The sequence below is a fragment of the Barbus barbus genome, assembly GCF_936440315.1.
Source record: "Barbus barbus genome assembly, chromosome: 4".
In the NCBI taxonomy this organism is placed as follows: domain Eukaryota; kingdom Metazoa; phylum Chordata; class Actinopteri; order Cypriniformes; family Cyprinidae; genus Barbus; species Barbus barbus.
Window position 1 is genome coordinate 16,163,341 of NC_136732.1, and position 26,570 is coordinate 16,189,910.

At 38.8% G+C, this 26,570-nt stretch overlaps 1 protein-coding gene across 5 annotated transcripts; it reads right to left on the reverse strand.

Annotated features, from left to right (window-relative positions):
- Positions 1 to 264: 264 nt before the first annotated feature.
- LOC306868876 (casein kinase I) lies at positions 265 to 26,501 on the reverse strand. 5 transcript variants are annotated; one of them, XM_079415318.1, is made up of 10 exons: positions 26,017 to 26,493; positions 17,881 to 17,991; positions 13,044 to 13,192; positions 12,473 to 12,701; positions 12,142 to 12,312; positions 11,518 to 11,666; positions 11,242 to 11,413; positions 9,515 to 9,627; positions 8,254 to 8,322; positions 327 to 2,374 (listed from the first exon to the last, which is right to left on the reverse strand). In XM_079415318.1, the coding sequence occupies exons 1-9, from the start codon at positions 26,090 to 26,092 to the stop codon at positions 8,290 to 8,292; spliced, it is 1,203 nt and encodes a 400-aa protein (XP_079271444.1). In that variant the 5' UTR covers positions 26,093 to 26,493; the 3' UTR covers positions 327 to 2,374; positions 8,254 to 8,289. The 5 variants fall into 5 exon arrangements, with proteins under 5 accessions (XP_079271443.1, XP_079271444.1, XP_079271447.1 ...); XM_079415320.1 differs by having other exon boundaries at positions 328 to 2,374; positions 11,305 to 11,413; XM_079415317.1 differs by lacking the exon at positions 8,254 to 8,322 and having other exon boundaries at positions 265 to 2,374; positions 26,017 to 26,501.
- Positions 26,502 to 26,570: the final 69 nt, after the last annotated feature.

Here is a 26,570-nt window from a genome sequence, read left to right on the forward strand (position 1 = left end):
AGGTCCAGACATGTAGCAAGGAGATCGGTAAAATAATCCATGTGACATCAGTGGTTCAACGAATTTTATGAAGCTATGAGAATACTTTTTGTATGCAAAGAAAACAAAAAGACTTTTATCAACAATTCGTCTCCTCCGTGTCACCCTATAGCGCCATTTTGGAGAGTATTCACAGAAGGTAAACAACGTATGCTGTTCTGTATCAGCTGCACCATGCGGATACGTTGGTTTTTTTTTTTTTTTCAAATAGAATTTTTCATTTTTGGATGAACTATGTCTTTAAGAAACATCTTTTATGTGGTGAAAGGAAAAGGGAAAAAACTACTTACAAGTACTTATTAATTTATTTACACATTTTAAAATACACAAATACAGTGGCAATACAAATGAGGGAAAAAAAATCTTCCAGGGAAGGAAGTTTTCCATAATTCCACCTGATACAGCACAGTGTGATGCAGAAGGACTGGCCTAGCAGTCGTGTGTAGAATGAACCAGAAAATGAAATAGAGAAATCCATAATAGCTCGATCCCCGACAAAGTGTACTTGTGCCTACATTTAAACAACACCAGTACTGGAGCGGCTGTTTCTGTGAGACCACCAGTGGAGAGAAAGAATTACTAACTTATCAAATCTAGAACGGAACAAAGTCCCTCGCACCTTTCTAAGCACTAGCCTTTTCCCCATACTCACGATACACACACACACAGACAGTGGCTATGAAAAAATGGTACTTTGCCATCACTAGAAACATCCTATATACATGACAACAGAATTTAAGAGTTTCACCACTAGTCCCCCAACCCCATGACTACAGAAAAAGCCTACGCTCTACTATGCTGAATGATATGGACAGGCCGCTCGCCTTCCACGTCCTCTGTGACTTATAGCACCAGTAAGTCAAGGAACCACACTTCTGAAACAAGGGAAAGGTAGTACTAAAAGCATTGGTAATACTCAGTAAATAAAGTTGAAGAAAAACAAAACATCTCAATTGTTAAAAGTGTCAGTCAAAAGAAAAGCAAAAACAAATCAGGCATGGCTTCAATGATGGCTGGTGTACTCTCAATGAGACAAGCTGGGCTCAGGACATCCATTTCCAAATCCAAACACAAATGTTAAAAGAAAAGGTGCCCATTTGTCTCAACATATGCCCAAAGTTGTTCATTTTTACTCTCAGGTCAGAAAAACGAAGCCCTTTTCTCATTATTTGACTTCCTGCTATAAATGTCTGTCAGCAGTCTTGACCCAACCACGTGTGCCTGCGTTACTGTAAAAGCACTAAGCTTAGTTCAGGGGGTAAAAAGAAACAAACAGCAACATTAATAACATCAACAACTCTACAATACAGGCATTTCACAGCTTTCGAGAAACAAAAGAAAAGCATAAGGGAATGCAATAAAATCAATGAGCAAAAAAAAACATGAGAGTTGATATAGGGGGCCAGGTTGACTGATGCAACGAAAACTAAAAATCATCTAAAAGAGTGTGAAGGTGATACTGTGGGTATAACTACTTGAACCTTTGCTGTATGTTTATCCGCCTGGCCTTCCACAAAATAAACTACAAAACGACATGAAAAGGACATACCTTCATCCTGCCACATGAACGAACAGGCTTTCAAACTTTCGATTCAATTCTGCACATTTCATTAAGCTTAACCCTGTTAAACTAACAAAAAGAGAAAAAGATTCACCTGCAAAAGACTGTAGCCAGTGTGAAATCAATTGTTGTACATAAACAAAAAGACAAATATAAAAGATTACGGTAAGCAAAATGTCAATGGCTATCAGTACAGCTGCATTCCAAGCTGTGTAAAAGTAATTTTTTGCAATAGGAGAGGGTGCGTCGCGCTATCAGAGCTATTGTACATGGCTTTAGCCAAGATGCTCTGCTTTGCGAAGTGGCCCTTGGATGGCAGGAGGACAGCCCTCTCCTCCTGGTGTGTGTCAGAGGGCCCAAGGCAGCGATGGCTGACAATCACGCCCCCCACCCCGCCCCGTCCCTCCCATCTCGCCAGCGACTGTCTGGCAAAAAGTGATGTTAACAAGCACAACTGATGTGCCCAGGTGTCTGTTGGAGTAGTGTAGGTAAGGAAATGTGTGTGGTGTGTACGAAAAGAAGAAAAGAAAACCAAAACCTGTCCATCTCTCGAGTTTGCGTGACTCTCAAGTGTGTTTAATTGCATTGAGAGGAAGGAAGAAATTAAGTCTCTTGTTTCGATTTGATTTGCTGAGGTTGATTTCACATGGTTAGAGGCTGCTGGAGAAGTCCTAGTGCAGATCAGGGCCGTGGTTGGTCTGCTCTTGAGGCGTGTGGAGGGTCTCATCGAGGTACGGCAGACTGCAGGCCACTTGGGGTGACGCGAGAAAGAGCCTGGAGTGGGAAGGAGAGACAGACACGTCAGTTTCTGAAAGCCACATGACATAAATGCAAACTGTTGCTGAGAGTATCTCAGTAGCATCCCAATTGTTTAAAGGCCAATTCACACTGCACTGATAGACAAGGACTAACGGTTCTCAAACACTGAGTCCGAAATTTTCACAAGTGTCAATCACATTGCCTCCGAAACTTTCGCCCGTCATAATTTTTTTTTTGATCTGGTTCAATTTTCTGTTTTTCACATCTGTAGCAAGCATTTTGAGATGTTTTTACAAAGGCGTGCAAGGTTTCTGTGTGACTAATTTTTAGGATGACGAATACGCAAAAACGCATATGAACATTTCAGACTCACTATGCAGGGAACTTAACACGGCAGCCGACCAATACGTGACTCGTCGGACATTCCAAGACCCAACAAACACAGAATCAACTTGTTTAATTGGCGAAAACAAGCGCTGAACAATGTCAAAACACATGATCAGACAAACCTCGATGAATGTGTCTGTTGCCGTTTTGTCGGTGCACTGTGAATTGGCTTTAACAGTGCAATTTTAGTTTGGCTATGTTCACGCCATCAGTATTTTGGAGTGATAACTTAGGCGTGACTCTTTAAAAAGATGGGAGCGGATTAGATAATGTCTTACAGACATTACCGAATTCTATTGCTTCACGTACTCTTGCATAATGCCTGTAACCACAGCAACAAACAATGAAAACAAATACATAGGTATTGAATTTGAATCACATATTACCGTTCAAAAGTATGGGGTGGGATAGATTTTTTTTATGTATATAAAAGAATTCAAGGCTGCAAGTATCAAAAATACACAAAAAAACGGAATACTGTTAAATATTTTGTGAAATTTATATATAATTTATATCTTAATGACCCTAAACTTTTAACGTCATGTCAATATTGTGACACTATTGTCAACTGGTTCAAATGGTTCTATTCATATATCAATGTGCTCTCTTATTTCGCTAGTGACTCGTGAATATTTATGACTGTCCATATTTAAGACTGGTTACAGAATGTCACTTTTTTTTTTAAATGAACTGTGATTAAGTAATCATATTTAACACTCCAAACAGGACTGACAACCATATTGTTCCGCTGTGTGAACATAGCCATTGTTCCTAGCCATTCCCCTATTCCTATGAGTTATCTCAGTTTGACTGTGTCATGGGAATGTGTACGATACCAATGACACAAGAATGTGTCTCTAAGACATCCCGTTTACATTTGTTATAAAGATTGGGCAGTCTCAGGTGATCCAATCACAAGCAGACAGCACTAAAAACGTGTAAATCATTCCAAGCACATTACAAGGTGGTCGCAAACATGTAATGAATCCATCTGAAATGTATAGCAAATTCAAAGGATCGCCTGTTTACCTGTCAGTCAGCCACAGAACTAAAAAAAGTTTAAAATGTTTCCAGTTATGTACGACTCCAAAGTGAAACATTTATATAAACAAACATGCACAAGTGATTAGGCTCAACCAAGACAGATCTTAGTACCAGGTGTAAACGGTCAATTCAGTTCTCAGAAATTCAGAATCACTATTTTCAGATTCATGATGTCAAGCCATAAGCATCATCATGAATTTTAGCTCTGTGCCCTGAGGATAAGTCGTCATTATCAGCCTGGGTCAATTAAATTCTCCGAAGTTCTTACTAGTAATGCACCAAAATGTTTTTTTGGGTTTTTTTTACCCAAACACTATAACTGAAAATACTGTTTATATAATAATCAATGAATCAATCAAATCAACTTTAATAATTACCTTTTTTTCTTATAAAAACTGAGTTACATATAAACATTTAAATTGCACATTCAATAGATTTTATATCAATTTTCAATTATATAATTGTGTTTCTATTCCAATTTGGTGTTCAAATACAAAAATTTAAATGGTGGCTGTAATAACTTTTTTTATTATAGATTTATTCAAAAATGTTAATAACAGGTTAAGATAAAATTCATATGTAATATACTCCATATTATTAGCAAAATGTGTCTCTCTAGAGTGATTTTTTGAGTGTTCTAGCTAACTAATGAGCTACGGACATGAAATGGCTTTCCTGAGGTAAATAAAAGCTGTTTTATTGATGTCTTTTCACTGTTGATTGAGCAATGAAAATTAAACATCATTCAGTCAAATGTTTTCGACCTTCTAAAAGATTGAAACAGTAAAAACACTTTTGGCCAAATATTTTTGGTGCATCACTAGTTCTTACAGGGTGGAAACTGTTTGTGCCTGAATGCTTTGAGTCCTAAATATTTTAGGTGGTCCTGGGGCCGTCCTCTGAGCTCCCCCATGGCCTGCCACAGTAGAGGGCATATGGCATGAAAGGGGGGATCAAGGAACACAAAGGAGAGAAAAAAACAAAACAATGCATACTGTATTTTTTGTTTCCACTCAGAAACACAAATGGTGGGTTATTTCAAGATCGGAGGACGGGCGACAGCTAATTATGTCGTGCACCTTCAGATGCACAATCAAATCTGAGGTGATTAATTACTAGGTGGGGATACATTTTTCATGATCCTCAGTCAAAGGCAAGGCAGTACAGGGGGCCCACGAGGGCTCTAGGGCCAATCATGTGACGGCTGCTCTCAAAAGGGCGGGGGTGAATTCATCTCTGACGTTACAGAGGGAACAAAAGAGCTGCAGAGGTGAGCCGTTCAGAAAATCGCAGACTACCAGTAAACAATTCATTCAGGGCACAAACAATAATACAGGAATTGAAAAGTTTTTTTGTGTAAACTGAGGCCATAAGCAGCAGTTTTACACAAACAACTAAAAGCAAAAAAATGCTTTTAAGTGTAAAGCTGCACTGATTAAGTTGGCGCAGGAGCACAATCCGGGTGGTCACACTGCATGCCAAGAGAGCCAAAACCAAGCACTGGAGGTTAAAAGAGTGAGACAGAAAGAGGCATCCACACGCAGGCAACTAGAGGTTATGGATGCATCACAAAGTAGAGTGTAGAAACACACTTCACAAGCAGAGGGCGCTGCACAGCACACAATCAAGAGCACTGCTGCACGGCATTTGTGCTTCCTTTCTGCTTCAGGACTGATTTTGAATTAGCGCTCCAACACTCCATTAAACTTATCAATTACTGTGTTCTCTAAATACATGTAAGAGTACATGGTGATTGTGTGTAGACTGCTATAGTTGTGACAGATGGTCTGGTGTGCAAACGTGCATATGGGTGCACTACTTTTTTTTGCACTAAATGAAAGCAGAGTGCGCCTTGTGTATACAACTCTTGATCTGATCAAATCTAAGCACTGGGATATGGAGATATGTCGGTCAGAAATTCACATGACTAAAAGGAATGATAATATTGCAAATTGCATCCTCAAACCCATCAAGGGTTGAAATTATGTTTTAAACTGTTTTTATAGCAGGGAAATATTTCTGGAGACTGATGCTTTAGCACAATTTTTAGTAAAAATAAGCAAAAGCCCAACCGTCTAGATCAGTGGTTTCTCAGCCTGCGGCCTGTCACGAATCCAAATGCAGCCCACCATGCTGAATGCTGCAGTCTATGTGCCGAACACAATTTAAAAAATAACTTTCAGTTTTACAATTCATTTTAGTTTAAATTAATTTAAAAATGTAGGCTACTAAACAAATATAAGCTATGTTTTTGTTATGTAAAATAATTTTGTTTTTCATATATTATTTTCAGACATGAGCAGATCTATGTACTCACGTAATTAATGTTACACATTTAACGAACACTCACAAGCGCGCACTTTGGCTGAATTCAATTCAAATAGTCATCAGCAGCCATTAGTTCTGTAAAATTGAGCATCAGAATGGACAAATTTGTTAAGGGAGAAAATGAAATGTGGAAAATGCCAGCGAAGGAATGTATTCAAACAAGAATAGTCACAGCATCAGCAGTGAAGAGAGTGCTGGACTTTCGGCATCAACTTTTGGTTTGCCCCGCCACTCACTTGATGTTCAGGCAAAAAGAAACACCCATAGGCTACTACGCATCAATCATCCTTAATCACAGAAATGTGGCAAAACAGCTCTGGAGAGAACCTCAGATCATTAAATTCGAAAATGCTTTCCATATTTGGATCAACATAGGCTACATTTGTGAACGTACACTTTCTGCAATGTCGCGTGTCAAGTCACGCTTCTGGGCGCGTCTTACAGACGGCAACTAACAATCACAACTTCATTGTGCTGTTACTCTTTTCGAGCAGAATTTCACAAAATTGGTCAGCTCCCGACAGCATCAGGTGTTTTATTAATGGGAAGTACAATTATTTATTTCAATAAATGTAATCGTTTAGATATCATAATATTTAGGCTATAAATATTATTATAAATCTGGTTGGTTTGTATTGATGACGTAATATCTAAATGATGTGTGCGGCCCGCGAGACTTGCACTTGGACCATAGTGCGGCCCAGTGGAAAAAAAGGTTGAGAACCACTGGTCTAGATTCAGCTTAGAGGATAACATTACTGTCCATCTGTGAGTAACGCATCACATCATCTGGTGTTATGAATTACTTTCTGTGCAAAGCTTAAAAATACCATCCGAGTCATTAGAGAGGGGCATGAGGTCATAAATTGCTAACCGGGATGAAGCCGGAATAAAGTATGCAAGTATCCCAGGCTATGAATACTGGTGGTTTTGGTGTAGCCTTGGATCCATAAATATTTTTCCATTCATTTTCTCCAAAGACATAAAAAAAAAAGTCTTAAATTAGGAGCCACAATAAAAATCAATCAGCCAGCTTTGAGATGAATCTAAAGGAATACACGTATTCGTACCAAACATTTTCAGATACGAGTCTTCTGGTTCAACACGCATATGTAGCAAACAAATGCAGTGCTGTTTTAAGCACTGCACATGTGGAACTTCTGTGTATGTGGAACATAATTCGAAACCGAGTCTCTCTCCCCCTTCGCCCTCCCTTCAGGGATAGGAAAGTACCAGTTATATCAATAGGGCTGGGCGATATATTGCATGCGATATGCATGCGGATCTCATCAGTAAAGCCGGTTCCTTGATTAGCGCTAAATCTCCACCTGTTTTCAAATGGAGCGGTATTTAATACCATAGTTCACTGACAAGCTACGCAATATCGCTGATATATCGCCTTCGATAATGAAAAGGTTTACTGACGAGTTGCGCATGCATATCCGCATGCGATATATCAATATATTTTAATACTGTGAACACATCTGAAATATAACGCAGAACACCATAGTGATCTGCTGTGAGCTTATGCAAGTTGTCCTAAACATAAAACATGCTTTATATTAACTGCTTCAAACTAACTCAACATGTGACTTCAAAACCAAGTTATGTACCAAACTGTCATTTTTGGGAGTAATTAATGACAGAATTTTCATTTTTTGGTGAACTATCCCTTCAACATCAGTTATGAGTGAACAAACTGCAATCTCAGGAAAGACTACCAAACACTAAAACTAAAAAAAATAACGGTACTATATAAAAACAGAGTCAGGTACAAAAAAATTATTTTAAGTTGAAAGCATAATATTGTAAGATGGTAGATTTGTGTTTCTCTATGGAGAAAATGAATGGGGTTTTTACATCTGGAGGCCGACTGTGGTGCTCTGTTTGAATAAGACCATATTGCTTTTCAATTGAACACTTCAAGAGCCTTTGCTAAACATCTGACTGCTTCATCTAAATTACAGTTAGGAATGAAGTAGTGAAGTCTCTCTTCATTCTGTGTAGTGAGTGATGTGCTGCGTAACAGCCGTACAGCAGTGATGTGGGACAGGGAGTCTATTACTCAATCAAGGGAAGTGGTGGTAGTCCAGGTATTAAAAAAAAAAAGTAAAAAACACCCAACTGTCACTCACCCAATGCTGTCTCTCATACCAGAACATGGCGAGCATCTACTTGCCGTGGTGATCATAGGGAATGCTATTCTGAAGTGGGTGGGTGGGTTGAAGGGGGAAACAGATTCATTTGTGGTGAAAAAAAACAAACAAGCAAAAAAACAACAACAATGGGGTAAACACCTCAAAAAATGCGGCTCTGAACTGAAGCGTTAACAGCAAATATTCAAATCACCAGAGACTCTCTCAACAGAATTATGACTCTGGGCAGCATTTCAAGAATGTGTGACAAGTTCTTTAAAGAACTCAACGCAAATAAGATCCAAAACATGTGGCAGTGGTTACACAATACAGGGCTCAACAATAAGGATGGCCCAGGGCCAACGCTTGCGTTTCAACTATTCTTACATTTCTAAGTTATGTAATGCTTTGCAAATGTCACATTTCAGTGTTCTGTGATGTATGAACAATGCTGTTTGCAAATTCAACTCATGTAAATACGTCAACAATGCACTGTTACTTAGCTGGCTGACAGCAATATAGATGGAGCAATTTGTGTAAGTCTTGAAAGAGCCATTTAAATAGGCTTTAAAAAACAAACAAACTGTTTTGCACCACATTCCATAATTTTCCAGCAAAAATGCTTTTTAGGTTTGTTTTATGCTTTTTGTCAGTTAAAATGTGTTACATATATAGTTGGATTAAGAAAAAAAATCTTGAGTCCAACAAGATCAATAAAATTATTTTAAAAAATTTATTCTATACTATAAGAAACACTTCTATTTCCTTATTCTTCCAATCCTACCAAGTTATTTAAAAGGTTAAAATGACCAGGTTATTTACTCTTTTGTTCATTTATTCACATACTGTCAATTTCACTATTGCACACAAATTTAAAGATCACCTATACAGCATGTGTAGCCCAAAAACACCTCTCAGAGCAGAGTGCTTTTATAATGGCATGCTAAAAGCCCTGTAGACCATGACATCGGCTACATATCATGCAAGGCCACAGCAGACACAAGCTCCATCTGAGCACTCTTTCAGGGCTATCACTCTCTATCATCATTTCCTTTGTCTCTCAGCTGGAAAACAACTGTGGAGGAGTTTGTTTATAAAGGTTTTCTAACCAAAGTTATCTATTTTGTGGTCAGACTTGACTGGAAATAAAGACAGGGTCATTTAAGAGCAGTGGAGCTGGGGCCAGAGACTAACAATGCTGCCAAACACACAGGCAACAGTGGGCAAAAATGCATAGTATTTCATCTCATAACATTGGTACCTGTGATGTGGACATGCGTGAGGTGTCCTGTCGACCAGTTAGATCAGAGGAGGAAATGTTGACAGGGGCTCCGCGGTGCAATCTCATACTGACCTTCCTCTCTCGCTCCATTCCTGGCAAAAAGAGAAAGGAAGGAAGACACGTGTCATCTAAAGCATGGAAAATGGAAAAAAAACGGACACCGACACCACACATTAGGTCATGTCCACCTAAACAAAAATCCTTCTGTTTTCCAACGTCTGAACCACAAAGTAATTACACCAAACTGGAAAAACTGCATTGCGCTTTGGGCCCCACAGAGAATAAACATTATTTGAATTAAAAAAAAAAAAAAACAGAAGTTTACTGGGACTGGTTTAGAGGTGACATATGGTGGGTTTATAAGTCTTTGCGCTCGATTCCTTGAGGCTCTGCTAATTGAGGCCATACACTTCAAGACCAGTGCAGGGTCACCGTTTCAATGTCTTTCTTGTAGAAATATCTGTGTGTGAACCTCCGCACTTCGATAAAGCAAACGCTAGTAAATTTAAGTCATGTCTAGCAAACATCCTGCTGAGCGTACTAGCTTGCAACCCTTTAACCACTTCCTGTCAGCTAAGACGGCAACAAATGGCAGGAAAGAAAGTAGCTGATGAATACAAATCTGTCTTGATCTGAAGCAGCGGAGAGAAAGAAAATCCTTGTTTATCTTGCAAATCAAAATAATCCTTATGCTCAAACAAAAAAGATCTTCAGATGTTTACTTGAGTTAGGGCTGGGCGATATATATCGAACGCGATTATCATGCGCATCTCGTCAGTAAAGCTGGATCCATGAATAGCGGTAAATCTCCATCACCTGCTTTCAAATGGAGCAGCATTTAATACACTGAGCCGTAGTTCACTGAAAAGCTACTCAATATCGCGTTCATTATCGCAAATGAATCGCCTTCGATTACGAACACGATATTGTGTAGCTTGTCAGTGAACTACGGCTCAGTGTATTATAGGGATACTCCACTCCAAAATGAAAATTGTCATCACTTACCCCCATGTTGTTCCAAACCCGTAAAAGCTTCGTTCGTCTTCGGAACACAATTTCAGATATTTTGGATAAAACCAGGAGGCTTGTGACTGTCCCATTGACTGCCAAGTAAATTACACTGTCAAGGCCCAGAAAAGTATGAAGCACATCGCCAGAATACTCCATCTGCCATCAGTGGTTCATTCGTAACGTTATGAAGCGGCGAGAATACTTTTTGCATGGAAATAAAACAAAAATAACGACTTTATTCAACAATTAGGCACCGTAACGCCATTTTGGAGATTATCCCCTGGATGCAAAATGCATACACTCTTCTATATCAGCCTACACAGATATGCGTCTTCTACGTCGATTTACGCTTTGATTTGAACGCAAACAGCGCATTCCTTGTGTCGAGGCTGATATAGAAGAGTGTATGCATTTTGTCACAAAGCCTCCTGGTTGTCATCCAAAATATCTTAAATTGTGTTCCGAAGACAAACAAAGCTTTTACTTGTTTGGAACGACATGGGGGTAAGTGATTAATGCCAAAATTTTCATTTTGGGGTGGAGTAATCCTTTAAATGGTGCTCCATTTGAAAGCAGGTGATGGAGATTTACCGTTAATCACGGAACCGGCTTTACTGACGAGATGCGCATGATAATCGCCCAGCCCTAACTTGAGTTAAAAAACAAGCACCGACAGGCAGCAGTGGACGTCTCACCTGTGTGTGAGGTTGGCGTGAGGGGTGTGGGAGGTGCTACTTCTTGTGTTCCTCTGGGTCTACCTGAGCTGGAAGGCATCATGCCACGGGCCGCAGGATTCCGCCCATGTCGCAATCTTTCCTCTCGATCCCTCCGCTCTCTCTCAGGATCTTCTGCCGCTCTGTTCGCACCCTGAACAGCACAACACATTAGAAAAGAAGCATTAAGTCTTTAATAGACCACAACAAAAACCAACAACAATTTAAGAAATACAGCATCCATGCAGCATCACTCACAAATTTGAGCATATTCCAGTCAAACACGTAGTCATATGAAAAGCCTTGTCTGTGGAAAAGGTTCCTGAAGAGCTGTCTCAGGTAGGAGTAGTCAGGCTTGTCGTCAAAGCGAAGGGAGCGGCAAAAGTTGAGGTATGTGGCAAACTCAGCTGGAAACATACAAAAGGCAAATGCAATGAAATTAAGTTTTGTGGCTTTCAGTCACTTTTGTTGCATTTGAAGTCATCAACACAGCTGTTCAAAAGTTTAGTGCTGGTAAGATTTTTTGATGGTTTTAAAAGAAGTCTCATACGCTCACTAAGGCTGCATTTATCTGACCAAAAAGTAATACTGAAATATTATTATAATTTTGTGTGTGTGTGTGTGTGTATGTATGTATGTATGTATGTATATCCTTGCTGCCACATCTGATCAATGAGATGTGTCCTTGCTGCTGAAAAATTTAATTTCTTAAAAAAAAAATATATTGATCACTGATATATTTGATTGAATGGTCCAATCAAATGCTCCCTTCTACCACCTCCCTCAAACTAGCAAGCAGCTTATGGTCAATGGCTTTGATATAATGTAGCTTAAGCCTACTGGCTACTTAAAAATGCCTTATATGTATAAGCAGAAGCTTACATGGGTATCCTTTGCACAGGACTTCAATCGGAGTGGACATTTTCTTCTCACTGATTCGCTCATACTTCTGTCTCTTTGTGGCAGCCTTCAGACCCTGCCATGGCAGAGAGCCCAGGTTGAAGTACATGAGCACATAGCCAAGAGACTCCAAGTCATCTCGTCTGGATTGCTCTGTGAAAGAAAACACCGACGATAAACACTGTATGTCATTTCGATGGCCAGACTATAACAGGTGAAGTGGCTAAATGTTAGGGTGATGACAGGTCAGGTCTGAAAGGGGGGTTTCAATATAATAATATAATAAGTTTATTCAGAAGACTTTTCAGGGTACCTATGCCCAAATGAGTGTTGATGGAAGCGTAGCGAGCAGTGCCAGTCAAGTTTTTGTTCTCGCGATAAGGGATGTGCTGGTGGGTGCGAGCATCTCTGTACTTCTTGGCCAAGCCAAAGTCAATGATGTAAACAAGGTTGCCCTTCTTCCCTAGGCCCATAAGGAAATTGTCGGGCTTGACGTCTCTGTGGATGAAGTTCTTGGAGTGTATGTATTCGATACGACTGATCTGAGGCCAAAACAGAGGACAGGTTCAGCAGGTTGAATGACTGAATGAGATTCTCCATGCAAACCTAACACACCAATGCAAATAAAGCAATGAGAGCAAAACAACCGCTGAACAAGCAGTCCTTTCACATTATGACTCTTTTCACAATGCCTCTTGGCACTTAATACTCAGTCAAACACAAGTGAAAAAAGACACTGGTTGTCTAAGTAAAAAGATAAGAGTAAAGCTTGTCGTGTCACCAGAACACAACATTATCCCATTTTGAGTGTCCTATAACAAGAGATGGGTAGGGTGGAGAGGACATAAGTTACAGTGATCAGTGATCATGTCTACAAGCCTTACCATCTGGTCAGCCAGCAGAAGAACAGTCTTTAGGCTGAACTTGCGAGAACAGAAGTTGAACAGATCCTCCAAACTGGGTCCCAGCAACTCCATCACCATCACATTGTAATCTCCCTCTGCTCCACACCATTTGATTGTTGGGATACCGACTGTAAAAGAAACAATTACCATTAGTACAGATTTGGATTATGAAGGAAATTTTTGCCAACCAAAAGGATCTTGAAAGTTTAAATTACAGAGTAGAGGGGAAAGTTTGACTAAAACATATTTGTATCTTTGAAGGACTGACTGACAGAAACCGAAGGTGACCTACAACATAATAGTTGGGGGGTTGGTAGCCCGCTTGTTTCAGTAGGACAGTGATGTGATAAAACCCAAGCAGAGCTTCAGCTGAAGTAAACCAGCGGTCCTGGTTGGTCACCCTCAGAAAGGACTCATCAGCCATAAAGCATAAACCATCTCTAGGATGACCTTGAAGTGATGCACGAAAAGATATAGGCTGTCAGGGAAAGACAGCTGATACCCAATTAGATAACTTCAAGGGTTTTTTCCTGCCCCCTCTTACCATTCAGCCACACGTGAACCAGGAAAGGCAGCTGTCACAACACTAAACAATTATTAGAATTTGTACTGATACAATGGATGTTGAATACACATAATCCTCCAGTTAAACAAAGAAGACTCTTTCATGTGATACAATTATAGCTGCCAGCTTCAATAAAATGCTAATTTATATTGGCAATTAGGGCTGGGCGATATGGGCAAAAATTCATCTCTCTGTATTTTTGGCTGATTTGCGATACATGGTATATCTCTCAGTATTTTCGTTTGTGTATCTGGATTTTTTTTTTTTAAATCTGTATTTAATACATTTGTTGTCAAACAAAACAATATATATTAAAGGCTATGAAAACTAATAAAGTGAATGTAACAATGTAAGCCTAGGCTATATATTATGTGCAAAAAGGGTCAAAATCACATTTCATTCTAACATTGCAATCTAAAAACACAAATAATGCTTTTAAAGCAGGAGTTAAATTCACTAAACTAAAAATGAAAATAAACAAGAACAAAAGCACAGACTTGTATTAGGCTATTTTGATTACCCCATTACAGTTAGTGCTATTTCATAAAAACACACTTACTTGTAGGTTTAAAATTCTACATGTCACACTGTCCAACTACAAATATTTCAACTAAATATATATTTTAGTCAGAATTATTGCGCTCTGTCTGTTTGGAGAGCATGCGCACGGCGGCGCTCACTCACTGAAGTCTGTGAAGCTTAGCAGAGATTAGCAAAGAAAAAGGCACTCCTGACAGCAAAATGGAAATATTTCCATGACTTTATACCATTTACAGATGGAGAATATACCTGTGAAATGTAAGTTATGCATTAAGGAAAACAGCACATCTCAAAACACATTAAACAGCTCAAGTAGAGTCTCTGTCAGCCTCACACACAGCCTTTCTGTCAGAGCACCTGACGGGGCGAGCCCCTTTAAACTATACGAAACTATAAACTATATATTTTATAGTTTAGAGTTTTTTTTAAGCCCTTAATATAAAGCTTGTCACGTTTAGAACTACTTGGATCATGCACTTTCTCCGCAGCGTCTGAGTCTGTCCTCCGCTATATTTTTCAGATGCGCTCGTATCAAACTACTGCAGGCTATATTTGATATAAACGGTATTGCCTCATACCGTATCACTTATAAAGAATATATCGTTATATCGTACAAACTCGATATACCCCTGCCCTCGATATACCCAGCCCTATTGGCAATCTGAAAATAAAAACTAAACTAAGTTCTATTAAATGCTACATCGTTTCTCACTTTGAAATTTACAAAAATGAAAAAAATATTCTTATTATTCAATGCAATCAACATGAGACTGGAGTGAACCCTCCTCAATTTGGGTAATTTACGCAAGTAGAAAAATACTTGTTAAAAATGCTAAATGAGATGGTAAGAATACTCAGATTTATGTAACTTTACAAAAATATTGTAATAACTTACAGTAAAACCTGTTAATCGGTTAGAAGTTACCATACACAATATAAAAATTTAAATGTTTAACATGGCGTAATTTTACTGTACAATACTTATGGTTTTTACAGGTAAATACTATGAATTACTGTAATAATTTATGGTGGAAAAAAAGGACACTCTCAAGAGTTATTTTAAAAGTTTTGGTTCTCCTTATTTTTGAGTAATGTATATTAGCATGTTTAAATTTTCTGTTAATGTTTATTGCATTTTTTAATGTGTGGTGTCTTTTACTCGTTTGATCTTTGTGTGTTTGAATATTCAGTTTTGGCCATGTTTTATAGACAGGCCACTTATTAATCATGTGGCTTTCTATTTCCCCACCCATCATGGTGGTTTTCCGTACCCTCTATTCCACATAGCAGATTGCAGTCATTTAAATATCTTGAAATTAAAATGATTTATGAATTATATGTTTGTAAGTAGAATACACGGGCACCAATATACCTTCCAGTAATACCTGAAACAATGTCACAGTAATTTCTTTTTTTTTTTTTTTACACAGTAAATTCCTGGCATCCACAGCTGCCTTTTTCCACCCCTGTAAATGTATTGACTTATATTTTACAGCATAATGATTGTTTTCAAACAGGTTTCTTGAGTGCCACTCAAGCCTAAGCTTTTTTATAGTTTTTTTCAGGATTATCAAGGAGAGGAAGCGACAGAGGGCTCAGCAGAGTTCTGGTAGGTCAGAGATCTCTCGGCAGCTGCCGTCGTGTCTACGGCCGTGTGCACCCTGAGCCTGGCCGATGCCTTCGACAACACAGAGCTTTTGCTGTTCAGCACTTTCCAGAAAACATCCTCCAGGTCAGCTATTCCTGCGCAAACTCAGGAGGTTAAATATATCTCCTGGTCTGAGCCATCCAGCACGCCTTTCCATTCTCACATCAGGACAGCTCTGACACTGTCTATATTAATAAGAATTAAAATAGAAAAATGCCAAGCCTTGTGCTTCTCCATGTATGGACTCAAAAAAGACTAACTCTGCTGCTAAAACATGCAGAAATAACAACATACAAAAAGAAATAGCATAAAAGGTTCGCTTTCTACCTACAACATGCATGCACACGCATGCACACATACATGCAGGTACCCACACCTTTCTCGATATAAAGTTATCAGTGCATATGCTTGTTCATGCTGTGCTAAATAAGGCTGTGAGTGGTGCAAGAGACCCAGTTAGAAGATGGAATGCACAGGGCTGGCCCCTCCCCCCCAAACCCACTCCCCTCCGCACGCACCATCTGGCCCGGGGTCCATGTGATCATAGAGAGCACAAGCGCTGAGAGGGAGGCTCACTCACAATGTCTGTCTGTCGTGGCACGGATTCCATCACAACGTTAGGCCGCCGCGGAGCGAACGTCATGCATGCTCAGTCATGCTGGGAGCAAGCGGACAAACTAGAGCATGTTTGAAAGTGAATGCCAAAAACAACACACTTTTGCTGCTGGCACCATAAAACACCCCCGACAAGATTGTCATACATCTATCTAGAATAAAAGCAATCGGGGCCAAACCCGGCTGGGGCCGGTAGGGGAGACGCATCCTTCAGGCATCTCATGTATATTCATAAACCATCACCATACATTACAAAAGAACCAAAATTTCAACAAAACCTGATATTGTGACTGATTACAGGACGATAACAACGCTGAGGATACAAATTGCCTACATCCTTCACATCCTATGAGAAGACGATTCATGGTGGCGACAGAACACTGTGAGTAGTTTGAGATCTGATAATGCCACTCTCATTGGAGAAGGATGCGTTGACTCATTGACTGATGAAGCGAGGGGAACTGGTCACGATTGGTTTGCCGCCCACTGTTGCTACAGTATTCTGTAACACCATCTAAGAAATGGAGATCCTGTGAACTACACCTTACCTCCAGAGAACCCTCTTACTCAAACAAATGACTCAGGAGCTCATCAAAAGTACAACATTAATCCAACATAAAATGTTCATAATTTATAGAGGCTTTAAGAGGTTAATATTACTAACCAGGGATCAACAGGAAGGACATCCAGTAGTTCCTGTTTTAAATTTCCACTGGCCCCAGCACAAAATGACCCATATTTTTCTACACTACAATGTTCAGCAGTTTTGAGTTAGTAAGGTTTTGTTGTAATATATTAATACTTTCATTCAGCAAAAGATTAATTTTTTCAAATAAATGCAGTTGTTTTGAACTTCCCATTCTGAAAAACTTTTTAAAAAATTATTAAGCAGCACAACAGTGTTCAAGGCTTATAAGAAAAAATTAGCACCAAATCGGCATATTATAATGATTCCTGAAGGATGTGTGACACTGAAGACTGCTGGCTGATGAAAATTCAATTTTAAAATATAGAAGTTAAAAATAGAAGTTCTTTTAAATTCGAATAATATTTTACAATATTACAGTTTTAACTATTTTTGATCAATTGATGTTTTGTTTTTTTTGACTGAAAAAAAAAGAGCTTCTTTCAAATATATTTTAACAAAATACCAACCCCAAACCTTTGAATGGCCATATGTATTTTTATATTTCTAGAATGTTAAGCTCTGCTTAATGTGCACAATATGATTAAGATGGTACGCTATCAAACAAACAAACAAAGAAAAGTAATAAAGGTAAATATCAACTTAACACCTAACTGTTCATATTAAATACAGTAAATATTATACAGGCTCTTATGTATGTGGCAGCAGTGTGAGGTGTGTGCGTGTGACTCATAGTTCTGTGTTAATGGAGAAGTCGGATGGAGACCACGAGAAGCTATTGTCTGAGTGTGGAAACACGTACCGCCTCCTTGCATCATCTTGTAGATCTTGCTCTCGATGTGCAGCTGTGGGTGCTTCGTTTTCACACATTCTAGCTTGATGGCTACTTCTTCCCCCACGGAGATGTCTGTGCCTGGAAAATCAGAAAAGAGGAAGAAAAGTCAGTAAAACTATATATAACCAAATATAAAAGTGAAAAATGGACAGCGGATGGAGAAACAACCAAATTATTTCATGTCTAAAGTATTGAGCTTTAGCAAAAAAATATCTGCTCATGTATCTGTGACGTATAATACATGCATACACGAGCATAAGCGCAATAAATCCACTCAACTAGAGAGGCTTTGCAGTGTCTAAATACGCTTTAGCTTCCAGTGCATTATGAGTCATTGGGACACAATTAAATATAACCAAAAAATAAAATTAATATGCAGGCCCACTATGATTAAAAAAAAAAAAAAAAAAAATTCTACATATCTAAGGTTGACTCACGCACGCAGCTTTCCAGCATGAGGGAGTGGGCACAATTATCTACGTGTACTGCTATACCACCTCCTTTCCGGCCCACCATCTGCCTCAACTCCACATCCTGAGCAGAGGATGCTGAAAATCATCCACAGTCATCTGCTGTAACAGACACCCAGTGAAACAGATAGGGAGAACAACAAGACTGTGGCATTCCCAAGGACTAGGCTATGCGTACGTGTTATGCCTGAGGGATGTGACAGGATGAATGAGTTGGTTAAAAAAAAAACACCCCACATTGTTAACTTTCCTCCCTCTCTTATTCAGTACTCTTAACCCAGTACTGCTCTTCCAGCCTCCTGACAGGAGACCAGTCAGAAAAAAAGTCATACTGACAGGTTACGGAGACCCAATCTAAAATGGAAATATCAGCTCTGCAGTGACCCCTAAAACCTACTAACCACTAATGTCAGAGATGCAGGTGGTCTACTGTAAAGCAACATATAAATTGACTGATATGAATTGTACTATGATGTATAATAAAACAGATTTGAAAATTTAATTGATATAAAATCAAAATCATGATATGACGCGGTTATCAAATTGCAAGGTCTGCAATTTATTTGAATGAGAGCTGTGCCTTTCAAAATGAAGAGCAACACTGTTCATTTATACATATTCGACTGTAATGCATATGACTATTTTTTAAATGAAATAATAGAGGTTCTGAATAAAAATATTAGCAAAAGTTACAATTAGACATTGACAATACGCAAATGATAACTTAAGAGAAAAAAAACGATCCAGCCACATGGTGGCACAACTAATTAACCGCTTGTGTGTGCGGAGCGCTTTGTAATGGATTGTAATATAGACTGTATCTCTAGTCCTAATCAGCTATTCACACAGAATGTGTTTTAGCATTGAAAAACATAAGTGGAATGAGAAAAAAGACAAGGTTAAGAGACTCAAGCTGAACTTTTTAACTTGAGCATTGCGTTTTTAGAATGGCACAACACGCGAGATACAACTAGTGCATGTTTACATAGAAATAAACAATGGAAAAGCAGGAAAGAACTACTATTGTGTTTGATATTTCATGTTTGCATGATTGTGACAGGCTGAAAGGTGCTGTTATTTTCTTTGTTTTACAAAATATTTACTGTGAATAAGTGCAGGCCAAATTTCAAAAACTTAGAGGCAGACAAAAGGTCAACACTGGCTGTGTTTTGACAAGACACAGAAATTTGATGGAATGTTTGGGTTTCAATCAACATGATGAGTTTCTTCTCGACAGTTAAACTTAGTTAAAAGTATTTATAAGTTTTTATAGACCTGTAAGAGCTGTGTTTGTGATGTGTGAGTTGGGGAAGGAGTGATGTGCGAAAGGGCATTTGAAAACTGCCTTGTAAATAAAAGGCCAGATCACGGTTTGCAGAGATGAAACAATAGCTGTGAAGCCATTATGGCGGACATAAATTGTCATCAGCTTATTAAAAGGGTGGTGGTGAGTATTACATCAACTTGATGACCAATCTCACTGTTAAATGCTCCACCACAATAGACATGAATATGACATGTAAAGCTCAACTACGAAGACTTCCAGTAACATGAATCATATAGTAACATTTATCAGAATGGTAAGAACAACTGCTGTCACAGCAGTTAACCGTTAATACATTTTGGTACTAAGAAATTAATTTATACCAAACATATCACAGGATACAAGAAGAAACCAGAGTATATGCAGAAACTAACAACTTTTCAAGTGTGAATGTACACAGTGCAAGTAGTGCAAATACTGCACACATAAGATCCTGTTGGTGCCTGTGCCAAAATGTTTCTTTAGAACTCGTTTAGTAAATATGGTTTAAATGTTGGATGTGCAAACTGTTTATTTTTACATGTTAAACAAGTGCTATACCGGGACCATGCCACAGTGGAGCTGGATCCATTACTCTCCTGTTGAAACTCATCCATATGCATATCATGTATATATTTCCAGCCACTGCGCTTCCTGAATTACTATGATCTATTACCACTTTGAAAAGACACTCTAAGAGGCACAAGCAGTACCAGCTTTATAGGGCACTCTACAAAGCCATCACCTGTCATGGCTTGTGGAAAAAGGCATGCAAGCTAAACAGACCAACTGCTTAGATGGGCCCATACGATACCACTCTGGTGATTGACCCTTTTCTATCATAGCTGTAGTGGTTTTCCCACAGTCCCTGAAAACCTTAAACCCACCCTGTGGGTACTGCCGCGTGAAAGAGTGGTATAACAATCAATAACTGTCAATACTATAGAGCTCTTCAACACTGCTCCTGAAAATAAAATGAACTGGCCAAAGCTGCTAATGCATGAGCTGCCCAACACAAGCTTAATGAAGCTACACATTACTGATATTAAATATACATGGTGGGTCAATAAAATGCATGAAGGAACAACAGCTCTCACAGCTGGAAAGCTACAAAGAGACACACTATCAAAAACACAAATGAACCAATTGCTCCGCAAGTCTGCAACTTTGATACTTAGGACATTCTTAATTCAAATCTGTGGGAGAACAGATTGTGCTCCTTTTGCAAATGTACAGTACATGAGAAAATTATTCTGAATAAGAGTTCTCTCATGAAATCTACAGCAAGCACTATAACGCTACTTCTGCCTTATGTGACTGTAAAAATTTTTGGTAAACCAATAGCTTGTTGGAACCAAAATTAATACTTTTCTCCTTTCTTAATGGAAGCAGACAACTAATTGGTTTACAAAATAGGCGTCAACCTAAAAGCTTTAAATCTGGGCTTTACAATGCATATAGGCAACCTGACCACCTCTTATGAAATCAGAAGTCTTTTGTTACGAAATTATGAAACATGATCATGACAGGAATCTGTGAAAATGAATCTGGTATACATTCTCACCAAAGAGAACACAAGCATGTCTGTTTCATTTGCAAAACTACAGAGGATCTGTATGCAAAAAACACTCAGACACATGTAAGGGGTTGTTCGTATCTATCCTTACATTCAAGAAGAGCTAGAAAAATAGCATGGAATTGGCACAAAACACACTTCAGCCTTACACATGGCAAGACGTGGGAAAAGAAGAAGACAAATGATCCTGATGAAAAAAAAAACATGTAACGTGTTGATCTTGAAACAACCCTCACAGAACCACATGCTATGCTGACTTGGCTAACAACACTGTCTTTCTGTGTCACGTTTAGATTAGGTTAGGTCTTGCCCAAATATATCATTTAACATTTAAAACTTTTGAGAAACTGCAGTGAAACTGAAACAGCGACAGATCTTTTCTTTCACAATGTAACATACATCCGAGTGTAACAGATTATCAGAAATTAAAAATGTAAAGCAGTGACTTGGTTCTATGCATTGGTTGTTGATTAGATTTTGGGCATTGCACTCATAAATGATAGCTAGTTTGCGAACAATTTTTGTAGGGGTGGAGGCGTGGAGCTAATTGATTGGAGAAGTCCGGCAGAAGTCACCAGACAGAAGTCTGTTGCTTCACTGGAAGATAGAGTCATAACTTGATTAAAAATTATGACAAGCATATGCATAGATGAATCACTCACAATAAGATCAATAACATGCATTTAGAAAATATAAGGGGAATTTTTATTTCATGTCAATTTTAACAATGACTTTTATCAACCCTAATATATTTTATGCAGCACCACACCACAAATAGGTCAAGATATCACAAGTTTCCAAAAGAGATACATTGCCACAATTCTTCATGTCAACTAAAAAATATGCCAACTCATCTTAAAATCTAAGCAAATCCCTGTGTGGCCTGAGATTATTATTTATTTTAAAAGGTTCCTGACAGGATTTACTGCTGTTTGTCAGTGTGCACAGCTACTTACATCAGCCCCATTTCCATCTAAATTGAACGGAGTCCATTGTTGGGGATGACGAGATTTTCCCGTCACACACGAGTGAGACCTGGCTGCAGACCTCAGAATCCTTGATTGGCCTGCCTTTGTTAACCTCGCATTACGAGTGCATTCACAGGAAACCGCAACACATCAGATACATTAGAGGCATATTACTTTAATAAACATGAGCAAAGCCTAGACACCTGATCAGGCTTATCACAAAGTCCTGGCTAGGCCCTAGCAAACAAACAAGGATCCATTCAACCATTTTCCATCTTAACCAAGTCCAAGTCGCCTGTTTTTTTGACAGTCAAGACTAAGGTGAGTGGTACATTTTTTTATTGTGCATTTCTCTGTAAAATATCTCCCTTTGATCTTTTTGCATTTCATGCTTCTATGAACGTGTTACACCACCACTACTGGTGAATATCAAAGACTGCAAAGATATGTACGGTGGAATTTGATTTGCCTGGGCACATTCAGCAGAGAGAATGTTCTTCTTCCCCTATACTGACAGCACAGGGAACATGTTTAGACACATCCACTCAATACATCAGTAAAAACTACAGGAGCCCATCCTTAACACAGCTGTCTACATGCACATGGTTCAACAGGGAATGACACAAATGACATTAACGCCCTTCCATTCACTGCATATCAATCATGGTTTTGAGCTCTTGAGTCTTCTCTTTTCATCTGCTTGAATATCTGGTTCCTTCATAACACTCTGGTCATTTTTTCCCCTAAGATAAAAGTGCAATAATTTCCTGAAGCCTTCCATGATGTAATCTTGGAGATCAATAAATCGCAACCCCCATCCCGCACACCAGACCCAGGGCCCTCCAGAGGGATTGAGAGTTCGGCCTGAGCCTGTCTGGAGAACAAATTGGTTGCACTCATCTCATTCATGTGCATATGCTCAAATTCATTTTGCGTGACCGCAAGCTTGTTGGTTTGTGCAGTGCAGAGACAGATGGATACTTCTGCTGCAGTGTTGAGATTCAATTCATTAGTGAGTGATCTGCTAAATAAGCATCTTTGGTAAATGAGAGAACAGCATGTTAAAGCAGTGTGAGTCTAATACCGGTTCAGCTACACAATAAGAAGAGGTTTAGGACAACTGTGGGTGTTAAACAACAATCAAACAGCACGTGGAAAAAGTGTTCTACAGGGTTAAAAACAAGTCAATTATTTTTATGCTATGCCCGATAACCGACAAATGCTTGATGATATTCTACAGTATTTTGTCTAAATAAGCAAAAAATAAATTAGAAAATTACAAATCAATCATTGAAATGCATAAGATGAAAAGCTAATCTAAATATACATTTTCATTTTAAATTCTGGGGTTAGTAAATTTTGTGTTTAAAAAAAAAAGGTATCTTACGCTCTCCATGGCTTAATTTATTAGATAAAAATACAATAAAAACTATTATTGTGAATTATTATTACATTTTAAAATAACAGTTTTCTAAATATAATTTAAAACATCATTCATTCCTGTGATGTCAAAGCTGAATTTTCAGCAGTCATTACTAGTGTCACATGATCCCTCAGAAATCATTATAATATGCTGATTTACTGCTCAAGAAACATTTCTTATTATTATCAATGTTGAAAACAGTTGTGCTACTTATGTTTATTTATTTATTTTTTAAAATCTTTTTTCTTTAATAAGCGTTTTAAAAAAAAGGCATTTATTTGACTATTTGTAATATTATAAATGTCAGTCAAATAGCACTGACCCTTAACTTTTGAATGGTGTATCCCATCCAGTTCCAAAAACCGATTTAGAAGTTGTTGTTTACAGAAGACCGTGGAAAAACATTGTGCCACTAAAAACAAACCACAAGACATGTTTTCATGAGAGCTCTGAGAGCATTTCCCCTGCTCCGGTTCACACAGGCAGGCTGATGTTGTACTTTTTAAGAGGCTTGGTATAGAGACCATGTGTTGCTGATCAGGTCAGTCTGGCTTCCTTCAGCCCCAGCTGGACTTTGTCAGGCTCTGCCTCCCCAGGTGTGGAGATATTGGGAGTCTTTATAAGCCCCTTAGTGAGTACATGAACACGGCTGTTTCCAGTACACCAGCTGAATCACCACTGTTGCATAACAACATTTAGGCACTTGGTAATTCACACACTTGGATTCTATGTTGACCATTAATGCCACAGTGACATGTATAAGATGTGTAACCCAACTCTAAAGTGCACTGATCGTGCCATCCTGCTGCAAACAAAAACAAAGCACCCAGTTTTTATGTAAATAGCCACATAAAAATCCTTCATCCACTTTGTCTGCGAACTTCAACGGACTTCTGCAAAAAACTAAATTTCGCAAGAACATACTGGGCGGCTTATCTATTCAGATTTAGGATTTTGCTTTGGAACTAGTGATTGTTTTTTAAGCCGTTTCTGTAGAGAAGTACAGAGAGGAGGCGTGGAGTATTTCTCCACCAAAGTACTGCAGAGAACGTATCATAATAAACACAACTCTGGCCAGCGATGAGATCATTGCACAACTCCAACTGCGAAACGAAAACGAAGGAGTTGAGCAAGAGCACAAAGCCCATCAAAACCCAAGAAACCATATGCATGCCATATTCCAATGCAAAAACTTTGTATCACAATTCAAACCATAAAGGCCTGCGCAGGAGGCTTCAAAAGAAACTGGTACTAAGCCCAGGACCATATATATAATAACTTTAATAACTTCATTGTGGTGACATAAGACCTTACACTAAAGGCAGCTGCCTACAACAATACTAGTTGCCTCAGGCTCCCAAAAACAATGACGAAAGCAAATATTACATCAGTTCTTTACACAAGACTGTGGAAGTTAAGTTGAAACTTGCACGTGAAGGGAGCATGCCATCTTGTTCAAGTTGAGCATAACAGACCTTTTATAAAAGTTCTTATAATTAAAGACCTCTAGCAACATGTCTGCAACTTCTGAGTTGTTTCTACAACATGCGATACCAATGCTATATCTGTGTTTACTTGACTATTTTCACTTCCTCTGCTGTCAGACCTGCAAGACCTGACAAACCAGGGCGATGTTAAAATATAGTACACATACAGTGTAGCAAAGTCTTTAAAACGGCAACAAAAAAAGAACAAGTTGACTGACACCTTGATCTTGAAAATATTAGATGTTAAAGACACAAAACACAGGCTTAACTCGCCATATGATTGTCTTTGACAGGATATTGCCATTACAACAACACCTTTCAAATGTGAGACTCCTACAACACATATTTTAAACACATTATGAACATAACGACACATGACTACAATATAGCTGACAGTTCAGCAAACAAAATGCAGAACAGTGTGTTTAGGAAAGGCAAAGCTTGATCTGGGAATTCTTCAGTGGTTGTTTTATAATAAGAGTACAAATGCATAATCACAGCAGTTTTGTAGGTTCTTGACAATATATTTTCTAATAATATACAGTCCATAAAGCATAACTGCTTGTGCTGCCTGATTCTGTATTTTCACTCAAGAAAACCTTCTTATCATGTAATACTCGTAACAATATTGATTTACATACAAACACGGGACTAATGCCTGCTGAGACTAATCTGTCGTGTTAAACTAGCTGGTAAAATATCGGAGGTTAGTGGGGGTTTTCTGCTGCTCAAGCTAACTTACTGATTAGGACTCTCAAGAGCAGCTGACTGAGGGACACTGGGAATCCATTTGACGTCTCAAAACAAAATATGTTGTGCACCTTTACCAAACTGACAGGTAATACCGACCCTCTCAATAAACAAACAACTACTTACCCAAATAAATGTCACCAAAGGATCCAGAGCCAATTTTCCTTCCCAGTCTGTATCGGTTTCCTACTCTCAGTTCCATGATAACTGTCTAAATAACAAAGCTAGCGACGAAGCTATCTTTAACAGGAGTAGTTTAAATGATATATGTTCGGAGTATTTAATAAAAGCGACGGAAATCCGTTCTTTGTTACCCGTCTATTCTTCTGTCTCTCCCAGCCAGAGTCCCCTTATACAGCCTGCTAGCTTGCTAATTCCCTTCACAGCAGCTACCCAGTTTTCACCAGTCGTTGTCTAACATTCCGAATCGGGAAATATCAAAATATTAGGCTTATTAAAAAGAGTAAAGTGTGAACTTTATGCTCTAGTAATTGTTATCCTGAAAATAGTCTGTTTAAAAAAGGATGAAGGCGGATTTTGAGAACGGCTCCCTGCTCGTCCGCTGGCCCTGGCTCTATCATTGACTCTCAGTGTATCTGCTCCATCAGCTCTGATCCAGACCGCCAGGACGTCACTTCCCCTAGCAACAGCGGACCACTGGAACATGACAACAAACCGAA

Coding starts and splice junctions, on each gene's coding strand:
- LOC306868876 (XM_079415317.1), bottom strand. CDS start 26,092: ATGGAACTGAGAGTAGGAAACCGATACAGACTGGGAAGGAAAATTGGC. Junction 13,193..17,880: donor CAAGATGATGCAAGGAGGCG/GTACGTGTTTCC, acceptor TTTCTTTTACAG/TCGGTATCCCAACAATCAAA. Junction 11,667..12,141: donor CCTGTGCAAAGGATACCCAT/GTAAGCTTCTGC, acceptor GTATGTTTCCAG/CTGAGTTTGCCACATACCTC.